The 15,769-nt window shown below is 48.6% G+C and overlaps 1 protein-coding gene and 1 long non-coding RNA gene across 3 annotated transcripts; one reads left to right on the top strand and one right to left on the bottom strand.

The window, feature by feature from the left end:
* Nucleotides 1-1,162: 1,162 nt before the first annotated feature.
* On the top strand, nt 1,163-15,765 carry PILRA (paired immunoglobin like type 2 receptor alpha). The gene is made up of 7 exons (XM_064593239.1): nt 1,163-1,538; nt 1,867-2,256; nt 10,154-10,348; nt 13,832-13,862; nt 14,467-14,516; nt 14,724-14,767; nt 14,945-15,765. Exons 1-7 carry the CDS (start codon nt 1,484-1,486, stop codon nt 15,080-15,082), a joined length of 903 nt encoding a protein of 300 aa, XP_064449309.1. The 5' UTR covers nt 1,163-1,483; the 3' UTR covers nt 15,083-15,765.
* Nucleotides 1,923-11,807, bottom strand: LOC135364588 (uncharacterized). Of its 2 annotated transcripts, XR_010412016.1 has the most exons (3): nt 11,669-11,807; nt 8,356-8,448; nt 1,923-2,144 (listed from the first exon to the last, which is right to left on the bottom strand). It is a non-coding gene; the product is annotated as an uncharacterized LOC135364588 (long non-coding RNA). The 2 variants fall into 2 exon arrangements; XR_010412015.1 differs by lacking the exons at nt 8,356-8,448; nt 11,669-11,807 and adding an exon at nt 4,463-4,632.
* Nucleotides 15,766-15,769: the final 4 nt, after the last annotated feature.

Genomic DNA, 15,769 nt, shown 5'->3' with positions numbered 1-15,769 from the left:
ACACAGACACAGGGAAAGGGCAGGGGCTGCCTGGCTGGCCTGGAGAGAGGCGTGGAAGAAAACTATGGGGTTTGAGGAAGAAACAGAAAAAGAGAAAGGAAGTCAGTTTGCCTGCTGCCACGTCCAGAAGACAAGGCTACTTCCTGTGATGAAATCATGCTCTCCCACCTTCACCATCTACTCAGTAAGCCAATGCCAACCTCATCCGGGGGCGGGAGGGAGCCCAGCCTCCTACAACCTGCCCAGGGAGTCACCAAAAGTCCCAGCCCCACTCTCTCACCCCCACCCACCACCAGTCACAGGCTGGCAGTGCCCTCCATTGCAGATGGTCCAGGGACTGTCACCAGGATGACGCTACTGCTCTGGGCCTTATATCCCCCCTGGTCAAGGAAGGTCTGGATTAGCCAAGGCTCTCACAGCTGGGGAGGGAATCATCTAAGGAGCATTATAAAAATAGGGCCTCCTGGAAGTCACCCCCCAGAACTCTGCTCTTGGGAGCTGAGGCCCTGAGGTTGTGTGGTGCAACCAGGCGGAAGCATCCAGAAGGAACCGAATGCTTTGTGGACTCAGTGAGGCTGGAGTTTGAGTCTTAGACCTATCACTTGAGAGTCATTCGACCTGGGGCAGGGCTTCTCTGAGCCTTGGTCTCCTCATCTAGAGTGGGGGACAGAAGGACCTGCAGATCCAGTCTTGCATCTTGGGGTCAAGGCGTGGCCTTCAGAAGGCCCACCCTCACCTCTTAACCCCAGGGAGGGTGTGAGACTGCACAAGAGGAGCTGATCAGGGCAGGGAAGGGGCCTGGAAGGCCTGGGTCCTGCACAGGACTGCCGGGGGCTGCTGAAGGGGAGCCCCTGCCAGGAGGGAGAAGGACCAAGAGCAAGCTAGGAGTCCCTGGTGCTGGGGCTGGAGGTCGAGGGCATCTGACCACCAGTGGATCCCTCCTCCTCCTCTCTAGGGGGCTGTAGCTGGGCAGAGACTCATGGCTGCCCGCCTTCTTGCTGCAAGAGCTGGAGCTGGTCCTGCCGCCGCCCCTTCACCTGGAAGGACAGACAGAGGCCAGGAGACACTCAGAGAGCCAATGAAAAGGAGAGCTAGAGAGACAAACACTGACTCCTAAGGAGGTAGAGGTGCTGGCAGTGGTCAGGAGTCCAGGCAGAAAGGAGAGGCCACACATGGCCAAGGTCAGAACCATGGTCCTCAGCATGAAGATAGAGGCTGGGGGCCTCTGTTGTGGCTCCCTGAGCTCTGACAACAAGGAAGCACTTTTGCAATATAGGAAAAGAAGAAACCAGATTGATAAAGGAAGTGCTGGTTACTCTGGGTGCTGGTGAGTTTGGGGAAGGCTCTCACCCTCCCTTGCTCCTCTGAAGGGGCCTGATCCACGCTCTCCAGGTGCCTCTCGACTCCCCAAGGAGGCGCCCCCTAGGGCCTCCCCTGGCCTTGACAGAGCTGCTTGTCTTCTCCTCCCCTGGGAAGTGAGGCAATGGGTCTGTCCCTGCTGCTGTCTCTGCTGCTGTTGCCGACATGTCTGCAGGCTGGTGAGTGTCCGGGACGCCCTGGCTCTGCCCCGAGGCCCAGCAAGTCCCCAGGAAGGGCTGAGGCTGGGCAGCTGGAGAAGGGGTCTGCCGGGGTCGCTGGCCAGGCCTCCCAGCCCCAGCAAGCGACGGGCTCGTCCCATAGTGCTAGTCAGCCCCAACCCTTCACCCTCCTCCCTACCCCAAGTCTGGCGAGGGGGACACCCAGGTGAGAGAGCCGGTCCTACCATCTGTCACACTACTGCCCGTGGTGAGGGTGTCAGAAGGTCTGGGGTTATCTTCTTCATCTCTCCCAGTGGCTTCAGAGTCTCTCCTCTCCCCCGTCCTGCAGGTAGCTCAGAAGAATGTGATTTAAATCCTGACTTTGGGATCGAGCAACCAGCTCACCTCTCAGCCCCCATGGGTGGCTCCGTCCATATCAATTTCTCCTTCTATTACTGCTGGGAGTTAGCCAACGATCCCAGAGTGAGTATAGCCTTGAGATGGAAACACTTCCATGGGGAGGCCATCTACAACAGTACTCAGCCTTTCATCCATGAGAAGTACAAGAACCGCATCTTCCTGAACTTGCCAAAGGGTCAGAAGATTGGCTCCCTGCAGATATCGAACCTGCGGAAGGAGGATGAGCATATATACTTTTGCCGGGTCCAAGTGGAAACACTAAGAGACGGCACAAAGGTGTGGCAGTCCCTCCAGGGGACCAGACTCACCGTCACCCCCGGTGAGTCCAGCTGCCCCGGCAGCCACCACGCCCACCCTGCTGAGGCTCTTAAAGACCACGGTGCCCTTGTCCTCCAGGCCTGGCCCAGGCCTCAATCTTCCTGCTCGCCCCTTCTCTCAGACTCCTCTCCCCATACTCACCCCCTCCCTAGGCCTCTGCCAACTTTACTCTTTCTCCTCCATCTCCCCAGGCCTGGGTTGCCCTCCTTGACCATCCCCCTCACTGCCCCCTCCGGATCCAGGCCCCCCCAGGCCCCGGCCTCAGCACCTCCTGGGCTTCCCAGTTATCCTCCCTTCTTGCCCCAAGCTGGGGCTCCAGCCCTGCCTCCCTACCCTCCCCCCATGCCGTCCAGGTGGACTTGACTTCTTCAGGATGTGGGCTGCCTTCCCTTTGTCATGTGTCCGTGTGTGCAGCCCCAGCTAGCCCCGAGTCTTGCGTCTCCCCACAGCCATGGGCTCAGCCCAGCACACACAGCAGGTACCCAATGATGACCGAGAGCCCCGGTCCCCTGGCAACACCCCATTACCTGTTTTCCCAAAACCCCCACTTCCTCTCCTGCTCTGCTCCTCGGAACCCCGCCCACGATGCTCCCCGCCCCAGCCCCAGCCCTCCTCTCCTTTCCCATCTCCCTCTTCCCCGCCTCTGTCCTCTTTACCCTCCTTGCTCCCCCCATCCCTAGTCCCCACCTCTGCCTGTACTGTCCCCACTGTCCACTCTGATCTCACTGCTCCGTGCTGGCCCTCGAGAGGCACGTCTGCAGCAGAAATACGGCAGCTCCCGCTTACTGTGCACTGTGTAGGGTTGAACAACTTGGTATGCATCGCCCTAGTTAACCTTCCCCACGACCCCACAGTAACAGTAAGTACTGCTGTCGTCTTCCTGTTAGAGATATAGCGGGACCCTGAGGCTCCAAGATCCTAAACACTGACCTGCCCAAAGCCACAGCCTGGTGCAGGCAGGACTTGAACTCAGTTTAAGCCCAGAGTCTCCACTCTTAACCAGTAGTTGCTCAGCCTCACCAGCTGACCTGATCATATCGTTGTCTTGACCTATTGTTCACCCAATAATGGGATGTGTTACATTAATAGATCTTCCCGTGTTACTCAGCAGGCCGTGGGAACTTGAACCTAGGTTTGTCCCCAGAGCAGTGTGGGGAGAGCGTCTCTCTGAGGAGCAGGGACTGGAGGGTGTATTGTCTGCAGACAATTCCTTAAAAACTAAAAATCGTAGGTTTCCTTTTTACAATCACTTGCGCTGCCAATTCTGAGCAATGCATCACTGTTCCTGGTGGGAAGGACACTCTCTGTGTCCCCACCCTTGGTAACCACTGCCCCGTAGGACCACCATGCTGGTTTTAGAGCAAGTAGACAGCAGTGGCTCACAACCTGAATTAGGCAAGACAGCCTTGGATTTATATTTCGGGCACCTCTTCCATCTTCTCTTAAATGGCCTTTTTGGGGAGATTTTGGCTCTCCTCAGACCCCTCTTCCTCCTTCCCTAATCCTCCTGACTTTTCTCATTTCTCAGTTTCAGTCACGTTTGCTATGAGTTTCATCAGTAAGTTAATTTTTTCAATTAATGCAATTAATTGGATATTCATGCTCATATATTTTTTTAAAATACAGGAAAGTAATAAAAAGAAATGTTTTTACGCAAGATAAGTACCACCATGCAAAAACATCACCCCAAAGGAATGTTTGCAGCTAATAGAACTGATAAGTTTGTTTGTGGTTGGCTTAATAATGTTTTTTACATACAGATGTTTCCTCACTATATTCTCCTTTGTAAATTCCTCTTTTATTTCTTAGCCCAAAATCCTGTATTGCACTAGGAGCTGAAAATATTTTAATTTCTCCTGATTTTTGTCTGCTTTCTTTTGACAGTAAAACTCATTAATGTAGTGAGGACTTCTTTTGGTGTATGGTTTGAGGTAAAGAACTAATTTGATCTTTATACCAAGAAACAAATCAATCGTCCCAACTGCATTTATGGAATCCTTTTTCTCTTCTTCATTGACTCATAGGCCTGGCCTTCTTGTAGGATAGCACCCGCTTCTGGTCTGTCAACTCCTTTTCCCTGTTCTTTTATCTTGCTGCTACCACACTGTTCTAGGGTTTGTAACTTGTCATGTTTCAGTGGCTGATAAGACTATGTCCATCAGAACCACATTACTTCCAGAGAAATGGGTAAAAATAAAAAGACCTACCTTGGGACACAGCAACATGAAATTTCAAAATGTCAGGGACAAAAAGATGATCCAAGGGCGCCTGGGTGGCTCAGTTGGTTGAGCGACTGCCTTCGGCTCAGGTCATGATCCCGGAGTCCCTGGATCGAGTCCCGCGTCAGGCTCCCTGCTCGGCAGGGAGTCTGCTTCTCCCTCTGACCCTCCCCCCTCTTATGTGCTCGCTCTCTCATTCTCTCTCTCTCAAATAAATAAATAAAATCTTTAAAAAAAAAAAAAAAAGATGATCCAAAAAATTTCCAAGGAGGAAAAAACAGGCCACAGGAAACTTGGGAATCACAATGGCTTTGGTGGTCTCCATAGTAACAGAGGAAGCTGGAAGACAATGGTTGAATGCCTTGAAATCCTAAGAGAAAATTCATTCATTCATTCATTCATTCATTCATTCATTCATTCATTCATTCATTCAACAAATATTGATTGAATACCTACTATGTGTCAGGGGCTAATACGGACACTGGGGAAACAGCAGGAAAGAAAGAAAAAAAGCAAAACATGCTCGCAACAATGCCACTTGCACATAAATGTGGAAAGAAGACGGGAGAGAAAGCCAACAAATTACTTCTGTGTGTTGAATGGTGGTGAAAAGAGAAAAGGAGGGAAATGGAGCAGGATCTGGGGGATAAAGGTTGCTAGGGGTGTTACTCTATTCAGCTGGAACAGAAAGGCCCCAGAGATATTAGTCAGAGCCAGGAGGAAGCAGCCACTGCAACAGGGGGACTGAGGAGAGTTTTGAGTAGAGCACAGGACAGGGAAACCAGTCAGGGCTGGGAGACACCTGCAACCATCCCCATGACTGAGGAGCAGGGTAGAGAGAAGGTACTGGGACCAGAGAGGAGCTGTAGCCTCTGAGGAGATAGAGTCAACATGTCTGGGATGGTTAGTTTTATGTGTCAACTTGAATGGGCTAAGGGATGCCCACAGAGATGGTAAGACATTCTTTCTGGATATGTCTGTGACGCTATTTCCAGAAGAGTTTAGCAGTGGTTGGGCATCATCCAAATCCTTGAGGGCCTGAAAAGAACAAAAAAATAGAGGATGGGCAGGGACCTCTGCTTCTCCTGCCCTCAGACTTTGGAGCTTCTGGTTCTTGGGACTTTAGGATCACACTGGGACTTACATAAATGGTCCCCTTGGTTCTCAGACCTATAGGTCTGACCTGGAACTAAAACCCCAGCTTTTCTGGGCCTCCTGTTTGCAGACAGCAAACTACAACTTCTCAGCTATCATAGTCACATCAACCAATTCCTCAAAACTCTACATCTCTTTCTATACCCCATTGGTTCTATGTCTCTGAGAACCAGATTAATACAAGACCTGGTGGAGAGGGGCCAAGGGCTATGCCATGACCTACCCTCCTCTCTCCCTCTCTCTCTCTTTTTTTTAAGATTGTATTTATTTATTTGAGAGAGTGAGATTGAGAGCACGAGTGGGGGTTGGGGGTTGGTGCGGGGAGGGGCAAAGGGAGAGGGAGAAACAGACTGCCCACTGAGCAGGGAGCCCGATGTGAGGCTCGATCTCAGGACCCCAGGGTCATGACCTGAGCCAAAGGCAGACGTTTAACCGACTGAGCCACCCAGGCGCCCCTCTCCCTCTATCTCCTGATGGTGACTCCTACTGGCCACTGAATAGGAACCAGTGTGTGAGAGAGCCCATGGATGGAGTCCACTAAAACCAGCCTCGAAAGGCACAAAGCAGGTGGAGAAGAGTTGGGGAGTGGATCTAAGAGAAGCCAGCAGAGAAAACCAGCCTAGGCACAGATCTGTAGGAAGTGAGGGAGAGGTCTGGAGAAGAATGTTCTAGTCAAGAGGGATCAGCAAGGGCAGAGGCCATGAGGTGGGACAAGTACAGCTGAAGCAGATGAAGAAGCCGATGGTGGCAGGAGGTGAGATCAGAACAGGCAGTGGGGGCAGGTCCTGTGTGGCTCTGAAAGCCAGGGAAAGAACTTTCACTCAGCGCAATGAGTCTAGTGAGCGTTTCCTGCTGTGCTCTGATGTGCATTGTGCAAGTGTCCCTCCAGATGTTGTATGGAGAATCAGACTGTAAAGATGAGCAAGGTCACCAGCAGGGACACCAGTGAGAGGTGATATGTATTGAATAGGGTGACAACAAGGGCAGGGGAGATGCTGCTTATATTTTGAAGACTGAGCAGACAGGATTTGCAGATGATGGGATGTGGGGGTAAGAAAGAGGAGAAGCAAGGGTGACTCTAAGGCTTTTGGCCTGAGCATCTTGAAGGATGGTGTTGCTATTTACAGAGAGGGGGACATGGGGGAGGAACAGGCTTGGGAGGAAATCAAGAGTTCTGTTCTGGACATCTGAAATTTGAGACATTATAAGACAAACAAATGGAGGTGGGAGTAGGCAGTGAGATACAAGAGTCAGAAGAGTGGGGAGAGAGGTGGCTGGATATGTAAATTTGGGCAGGATTGGCATGTTGCTGATAATTAATGCCATGGGATTAATAAATTATCCCAGATAAATTATCTGGGAAGTGAGTGTAGATAGAGAGGGGGTCCTAGACTGAACTAAGGAGGTCCCATGACTGTTACAGGTTAGGAAAAGGAGGAATCAACAAGAAGATAGAAGGAGCTGCTAGGGACGCAGGAAAAGAACAAAGAGAATGGTGTTCCAGAAGCCAAGTGAAGAACCCATGTCGTGAAAAGAACATCAAATGCTGGACTGTCAAGTAAAATGGAGAAAATGGGGGTGTGAGAGATCTAAATCCTCGATTTCAATGGTAGGAAGTAATTAAACACGACTTGAGACAAGTCAAGCAATAGCTATATATTGATGTGATCTAGAAATACAAGGTTAATGTCAGAAGAAATAGCTAAAGGTGGGTTTACGCAGGGGCTACTGTTTTTATAAACTGTATGGAATTTGTGGACTCTTTAAATTATGTGCCTGTTGGGGGGCGCCTGGGTGGTACAGTTGGTTAAGCAACTGACTCTTGGTTTTGGCTCAGGCCCTGATCTCAGGATCCTGAGATTGAGCCCATGTCCTGCTCCACACTCAGCGGGGAGTCGGCTTGGGATTCTCTTTTTCCCTCTTCCTCTGCGCCCCCCACCCCGTACTCTCTCTCTCAAATAAATAAATCTTTTTTAAAAAATAAATTATGTGCCTATACAAGTTTGATAAATGTTAAATTTTGAAAATAATAAAGGTGCTGGTAATACTTGCACATCATTAAAAAAAAAAGGTCAAACAATACATACGGAGTCAAATGAAGACTATATTTTTTTTCTCTGCACTTTATCTCCCCAGCCACTACTTCTTTCTGCAAAATGTTCTCTCTTACAGATAATAGATACAGATACAGATACATAACACAAATAGAATCAAGCCATGTACTATTCTGCTCTACAACTTGTTTACATTTCCCCGTACCACAAAGTATCTTTCCATTTCAGTACATATACAGCTCTGCCTTTAAAAAAAAAAAAAAAAAAAGGCTGCAGGATGTCCCTCCGCAGCGATGTATCACACAATCTACTTACTCAGTCTTCTGGGTTTTGGGGTTGTTTTTTTTTTAAGATTTTATTTATTTATCTGACAGAGAGAGAGAGAGATCACAAGTAGGCAGACAGGCAGGCAGAGGGAGAGGGAGAAGCAGGCTCCCTGCTGAGCAGGGAGCCCAATGCAGGGCTCGATCCCAGGACCCTGCAATCATGACCTGAGCCGAAGACAGATGCTTAACCATCTGAGCCACCCAGGCGCCCCTCAGTCTTCTAAGTTGCTACCACATCACAAACAAAGCTGCAAAGAACACCCCTAAACACAGGCCTTTGAACATTTGTTCAGCACTTCCACAGGATAAATTTCTAGCACTGAAATCATTGGGTCAAAGGGCATACCTGGGTATGTTACATTTTGCAAATGCATTCCCAAAGGTTGTGTCAACCTACGCTCCCAATGTACCAGTCCTGGGTATTTTCCTCCACTCAGATCTGTAAGAAACATAGGCCTTTATCATTTTAACCTGCACTTAAAAAAAAAATTGAATGGAAAGTAGCGTCAGGGTTACATTAATTTTATGAAAGGAATTAGAATTGCATCGTTTTCCATATCTCTCTGTGTTCTAGAATCTATTTGGGAATTATTTGTTCCTTAAATTTTTATAAGAATTTACCCATAAAACCTCCTGAGCTTGGAATCCTAATTATGATAGGTAGTTCTTTAATAGAGTTCTCACTATTTTTTTCAAGTTTATTTTTTTTTAGTAAAATCTACCCCGGATGTGGGGCTCAAACTCATGACCCCCAAACCAAGAGTCTCATGTCTTTTGATTGAGCCAGTCAGGCATCCCTAAAGTTCTTACTTCTTTGTTTACCTATCACTGAAAGTGTACTACTTAACTCTATTTTCAAAAATTTTTATTTCATAAAATCATCTAATTCATTTTTTAAAATTTATCAACCTATAATTGAGCATATACTCACAAATGATTTCAGCAGACTCTTGTTAGGTTTGCAAGAGTCTTGTCTATTTTTTTGTTTGTTTCTTGTTTTTTTTTGTTTGGTTTTCCCCTAAATAACCACTTCCTGCATTTATTTCTGTTGTCCTGATTCCTAATAAATTTATTCCTACATAGGTTTCATTACTTTTTTCCTCTATGTTTTCATAGGGCTGCCTTCTTTCAGGTTTTGATACTTTTTCTAAGGAATCGACTATTCTGTTCATTTTTCAAATTTCTTCTTGTTTTAAATAATAAAAGCACTTAATACTATGAATTTGGCTTAGAGTGTGGCTTTAGTCACATTCTAGGAGGTTGTTGTTTTTTTTTTAATATGTATTCCTCTGGTTTTTATTTTTCTAAATAGCATGTTATATACATTTGTTTAAGACTTTAAAATTTTTATCTCAATTAAAAGATGGTTTTATTATTTCTTTCTTATGAGGGTTGACAGAAAATTTGGTCCACACTAACCTGAAGATTTTATTGGAGTTGAATTTTTTCCTGTGGCTTAGCATTCTGTCAGTTTTTAAACAGTGCATTAAGGTACAATCTTTTTGTAGGAAGTAAAGTTCAATATATATTAATTTAATCTTAAAAACATATTTCTAATATATACTAGGTGCTTTACAGATGTTTTGTCACTTATTAAAACAATCCAGAATGGACAAATACTGTTTGGTTCCACTTACCAGAAATCCCTAGAGCAGTCAAATTCATAGACAGAGAACAGAACAGTGGGTGTCTGGGGCTGGGGAAGGGGGTGCGTAGTGAGTGTTTAATGAGGACAGAGTTTCGGTTTGAGAAAATGAAAAAGTTCTGGAGAAGGATAGTGGTGATGGTTGCACAACACTGTGAATGTACTTAATGTCACTGAATTATATACTTAAATATGGTTAAAACAGTAAATTTTATGTTACCTGTATTTTACCACAATGAAAAAATGTTTTTTCTTCCTGTGATTTAGTGATCCCTATTTGTCGACCATGAAATGAGGTTCTGAGGTCACAACACTGATGGGAGGTAGAGCAGCATTTAAGCTGGGTGATGTGGATTCATTACCCCCTCCCTGTGTGATGGCTTCAGAGAGTTGCTCCCCACCCCCAATATTCCCCAAACTAGGGAACAAGGTGACAAGTTTCATCCAGAAACCTCCAGTCCTCCAGGGGAGAATCTGCTAAATTCTCATGTCTTCTCAGCTGCCAAGAGGACCACCGAGGGCCCCACCACCACTGCCCCCACCACCACTGGCCTCAGTGTCTTGGAAGACCCTAGGAGCTCAGCGTCCTCACCCCTGAGTGGGGGAGCTGCAGTTGGGGTGGCACTGGCTGGTGCTGTGCTCATAATTGCAATTTTGGGACTGATACTCTACCTCAGGTGGAAGAGAAGAAAAGGTAAGTGGTTCTGGGCCACGCCCCCCACCAGGCTTCCCAACTGAGTGTTTCTCAGAACCACCAGCATCAGAATGACCCCAGGTACTGGTTAAAAAATGCAGATCCGGGCTGGGCTTGGGAATCTGCATTTTTAAAGGTCTCATCAAGTGGTGTCTGTGTGTGATCAAGTTTGAGAACCACTGCTCCAGACCAATCCCTCTCCACAAATTTGATCATTTTCTAGTTTTTGTCTTTTGACTTAATCATTTCTCATCAATCCTCACGTTTTAGTTCATGGGGACTGGAGGGTCAGCCCTGGGAAGAGTAAGGCAAGAACAGAAGGGACAGGAAGTTGGCTCAGCTCAGCAAGCTTTGGTTGAGGGCCTATTTTCCAGGGTCTGGCTTGTCATTGGAGATTGCAAATGTAAATAAAGCATAGGTCCTGCTTTCAAGGAGCGAGGGGAGACGGAGTGACTGCCTCATTTGGAAAGAGCTGTGGTAGGTTGGAAGAAAGGAGGGGAATCAGGGAGGACTTCCCATAGGAAGTTACCCTGCAAAAATTTTCAAAGAATATAAGAGAATTAGCCAGGCAAATGGTGAGGGTGGTGAGTAGGTGACTGTCCACGCAGGTGCAGGAAATCAGTGCAGGAACTCTAAGTAGCTCAGTGCTGTTGGGGAGGCTGGAGATGGGAGAAGAGAAGTTTGTAAATGACACCCAAGAGCCTCTGATCCCAGAGGCAACCTCAGCTCTGCCTTACAGATACATCAGTCTTTGGGAGGGGCCAGAAGTGGGCTATGAGGGGCCAATCTAATGCGCTGGTGGTGGATGGAGGGAGAGAGCCTGATCCTGGAACAGTTTAAGAGGGAAAACCAGTATGACTTGGTGATTGGACTGGTGTAGAGGTGAGGGAGTAGTAGAACTTGGGTGAATGAATCCATGGTGAATCACCAAGTAAATTAGAGAACACAGAAGGTCAAAGACCATGTTTGGGGGAGAACGATGGTTCTCTAGTTTGGGATATGTTAGAGATGCCTGTGTGGCATCTGAGTAGAGATGTTCATCAGAAATGTGGATGTATGCACTTATAGCTCAAGAGGACAGGGCTAGAGGCATTCATTATTTAGACCCCAACACGCTCCAATATTGATTTGAAATTCCTCTGAAGAAAATTTTCAGTGAGAGGAGATTAGCCCCATCAGACATTAAAGCACAGAGGTGAAGAGCACAGAGTCTGGACTGTCTGCAGTCCAATCCTGGCCGAGTAAACTCTGGTGCGATGATACTATTACTCTATGCCTCAACTCACTCATCAGTAAAATGAGAAGAGTAATAATACTTACCCTGGGGGTTGTCGTGACAATTAAATGTAACGCATTGAGAATAGATCCTGGCACGGAATAAGGACCACATGAGCATTAGCACCTGCAAGTATTAAGCTGTAATAATTAAAATGATTCGATGCTGTCATACTGAAACACAGATGAACCAGTATATGAAAAGAGAAAAGCCCGAATATAGGCAGGATGAAACAGATCAAAATACATTCAGGAATTTAGTAGGTTAATAAGTAGCATTTCTAATCAATGGGGAAAAAGGAGTCATTCAATACATGGTGCTGGAACAATTGAGCAGCCATCTGAGAAAATAATGTGATCTCATAATTGCACCAAAATAAATTCCACAGAGATCAATCAGAGTTAAATGAGGGGGAAAATAACCCTAGTACTAGAGGAAAGCTTGTGAGACCTTCTTATATCCATGGAGTGGAGATGGCCTCCCTAAGTATGACATAAAACCTAAAGCCATGAATAAAAATATTGATAAACTCAACGATATACAAATTGTTTCTAATTCTGCAGAGGAAAAATCACAGCGGTTGTCTCTAGAGTGAGGATGAGGGTCAGAGATGAAGAGCCGTTATAGTCACTGAGGGAATGGAAGATGGTATTTCAGGATTCCACCCAGATGAGAAGCCAGAGCTCTGTAACAGCTTCGCTGCCCATGATGTTTCCCCTCGCAGTATTCAACCATGCAGGTTTAGAAACTTCTAGAACTTGTTGTTTAGAAGTTATGTTTCCCTGCTGGCACCAGAGACCAAAATAACAGGGTTTACGTAAGACAGAGTTTCTTGTTTCCCCTCATATAAAAGGATGAGGAGGCGGATGGCAGAGGCCACTGTCCTCAGGCACTCAGGCTTCCATCTTCCTGCTCACTGTCCTGGCTACTGGCTTCTACCCTGAAGGTTGCCTCATGATCCAACATGGCTGCTCAGACTCCAGCCATTATTTCTGAATCCAGGCAGGAAACAGGAGGAAGGAAGAAAGGACAAAAAGACCACAACTTCCCCTTGAATCGTATTGGTGAGGATGTAGTCATATGTCCCACATCTATCAGGAGGGGAGCACACTGCCGCCCCAAATAAAATCAAGGTTCTGTAACTGGGTAAGAAGAAATGAATGGACATTGGGTAAGCAAATAGCACCCCCACCATAGGCCACAGCCAGAATTAAAGATGTGTCAGCTAAGTGTGGCATAAGGACAGGGGAACAGGAGAGTTCAAGGAGCTCGTGAGAGGGGAGTGGAGAGTAGAGGATCAGCGGGAAGCTTGGACAGCCCGAAAGAAAGTGGATTATTAAGGCACGAGAGTTCATGGGGTCAACGCACAGGTATAGCAAGCAGGATGATGGTAAGAGAAAGCTGGAAGGAAAGAAAGTTGTAGCATAAAAATGATGCTGGCATTTATTATTTCAGAGTTCTCAGTCCCAGAGATTAAAAAAAAAAAAAAAAAAGTCCAGGGTATGGTGGAGTAGAAGGCCCTGGAGTCTGGGGTACATAGGAGTCCCGTGTTTTCAGAGGGTTGTCTCCGTGGATGACAGGACCTCCTCGGATGGGGTGTTGGGTGATGGAGGGGATGTCTGTGAAGCACGGGCCAATCCTTGGGAGATGCCGCAGAGAAACTCAGGAGGACAAGGAGGGAAGGGGGGGGGGGGACTGGCGGGTTTCAGTGGCAGAGGGTGGAGGGGAACGGGCTGCAGTTCAGACCCAGGTCCCCGTCATGAGATTCACAAGGCAGGAGAGAAACAACCACCGCTTAGGAAAGCACAAAAAGCCAGTGTTTCAGGGCAGGAGGAAGCAATGAGTCTGAGGCAAGGGTGGAAGGAGAGGAATGGGTGGGCAGGGCCTCAGCAGTGGAAGGAGCAAGGTTGAGGGATGCTTAGGGAATTCAAGGAAGGGGGAAGGAAACAAAGGGAAAAGGTGAGAGAGAGTGGGAGGGAGGAAGAGAGGGAGGGAGAAGGTGCAGGTAAGAGCAGCTCTCCTGATTTGGTGTTGAGGACAACCACAGGACAGGGTTGGGCAGCCTCAGGAGTCCCAGGTGTGTTCAGCAGAGCTGCCCCACTGCCCTGGTCTCTCTGGGGGCTGGTCCCAGAGCACACAGAGCAGGAAGGCAGGGAGGAGAGGCGCCCTCTATGGATGGCACCCTGACATATGCTGTTCCCCTACAGGCCTGCAGACTAAAGCCAGAACTGTAACTAGGTGAGTGCTTGTCCTGCTTGGGAAACAGGAAGTTCCTTATGGGAAGAGCACAGGGCACCTATCACTCCGCTCTCCTGGTCCTTTCCCAGTGGGTGTCTCTTTTCTCAGAGCCACTTCCCTCCTCAGCTCCTAGCCTCGCCTCCCTCCCTCCCGCTGGAGCCCTCTTCCTCTCCACCCTCCCACCTCTCCTTCCCTCCAGCCCATCTTTCCAACTTCTTTCCTTCTCTCCAGCCCCTTCCCTCCCCTCTCTCCCTTCCAACCTGGGCACCCTCCTGAAGACCTGAGATGGGTGGAGCTGGTGTTCATTCTCCAGTTTGTACCAACACTGCAGGGCAGACAAGACTTCACCCTTCCCAAGGAAGAGCCTTGGGAAAGGCTGCTTCTCCAGGACAATCCGCCTTCAATGGGCCCTTGGGACCTCTACTGGCTACACTGCACACTGCCTCTCGATCTTCCAGGAGGCCTCCAGAGAGCCTCAAATGAGAGCTCACCTCAGAGTGTCACGGGGTCACAGAGCCCCCCCACAGAGAACCAGCCCCACACAGGTTTGAACTCTCTTCTGCTCAGCCTTTAACCCACTTTCCGCCCTTTCCTTCCTATACAGGGGATCCTTCCAAAACACTGAGGAGAAATATGAGAACATTGGGATTCAAAGTAAGTTCTTATGGCCATCACTCCCCCACTCTCCACCTTGGCCAATCCTTCCCCACACACTCCCTGCTCACACACATGCCCCACCCATCCCTCCTGCCTGACCCTGGTCCTGATGCAGCAGATGACCTCACTGCTGGAGGGCCCTGCCCATTTCTCTACCCTGGCCGGCATGCCACCTGACCCCAGCACACCTTGATTTTTTTCTAGGACAACAAACAGAGCCCCAGCTGGAGCCCCAGCTGGAGCCCAAGGTGAGCATCTCGGAGTAGGGCCTGAAGGAATTAAAGAGAAGTTTGGAGAAGGTGGGGTGGAGGGAATAGAGGGACTGCTCGCAGCATCGGTGGAGCCCTCAGGTGCCGGATAACTGCTCTCAGGTGGGGACAGCTCCCCTTCCACTGTCTCACCCCCTTCTCCTTCCTTCTCGCCAGAATGAAGCCCAGGACAACAGCGGCATCCTCTATGCCTCCCTCACTCTCTCCAGCTCCTCATCACTGGCAGCATCTCCCTGCATCCCTCCCAAGGAGAGCCCCCAGGAGGAGACCCTATATTCTCTCATAAAGGCCTGATGAGTGGGACTGAAGGACGACCTCCTTAGACTAAGCTGCCCAGCGGGTCACAGCTTCTGATAATAACCCCGGCCAGACACAGAAGACTCAGAAGTCAGCAGGTGTGGAAGGCCACCAAGGACCGCAGAAAAACAGAGCCATCTGCTCCAACTCCCTCTCTGCCTTCCCAGCCCTTGCCCACAAGAATAAAAGTACCTAGAATTTGCCCCAAGGCATCTAAGGAGAAAACTGATGGCACCTTCCACTTCTGTCTTTTCCTTCTCGCCAAAAATGAACTATAATAAAGAGCTCACACCTGAGATCCCTCCCCCAGTCCTGGAGTTCGGTGACTGCCTTGGGGTGGGGAACAGTAAACCCGGAATGCTGGTAGCCAGCCCAGAACCCAGGGTCTGCCCCTCCTCTACCCATTCTCTTTCCCCTCTGATCAGAACGAGCATGTGTCAAGTGCACCACCACATTAAGCATCTCCAACAAGCTGAGCTGGGACTGGATGCACTCACCTGAGGCGTGAAGAGACCACAATGGTTAGTGCTTTTCTCCAGGCCACGCACCTAGTAAGTGGCTGAGCCAGGGGTCTGAACCCAGACCTACCCTTCTCGACAGCCTTCTTCCAGGACTCGGGTGTCCCCGCCTTCCCAGATCTCTATACTGTGCCAGCCTCCCATGGAAACAGGGATGTGCCACAGG

Source organism: Mirounga angustirostris, unplaced genomic scaffold (genome assembly GCF_029215605.1).
Source record: "Mirounga angustirostris isolate CCGP_5_RB_7025 unplaced genomic scaffold, mMirAng1.0.hap1 SCAF_5, whole genome shotgun sequence".
Taxonomy (NCBI): domain Eukaryota; kingdom Metazoa; phylum Chordata; class Mammalia; order Carnivora; family Phocidae; genus Mirounga; species Mirounga angustirostris.
The sequence above is the reverse complement of the archived record's forward strand: the minus strand, read 5'-3'. Positions and strand labels throughout refer to the sequence as shown.

Excerpts from the sequence above, each read along its gene's own strand:
- PILRA (XM_064593239.1), top strand. The coding sequence starts at position 1,484 with ATGGGTCTGTCCCTGCTGCTGTCTCTGCTGCTGTTGCCGACATGTCTG. Across the intron at positions 13,863-14,466 it reads AAAGCCAGAACTGTAACTAG|GGGATCCTTCCAAAACACTG; the intron begins GTGAGTGCTTGT and ends CTTCCTATACAG. Across the intron at positions 14,768-14,944 it reads AGCCCCAGCTGGAGCCCAAG|AATGAAGCCCAGGACAACAG; the intron begins GTGAGCATCTCG and ends CCTTCTCGCCAG.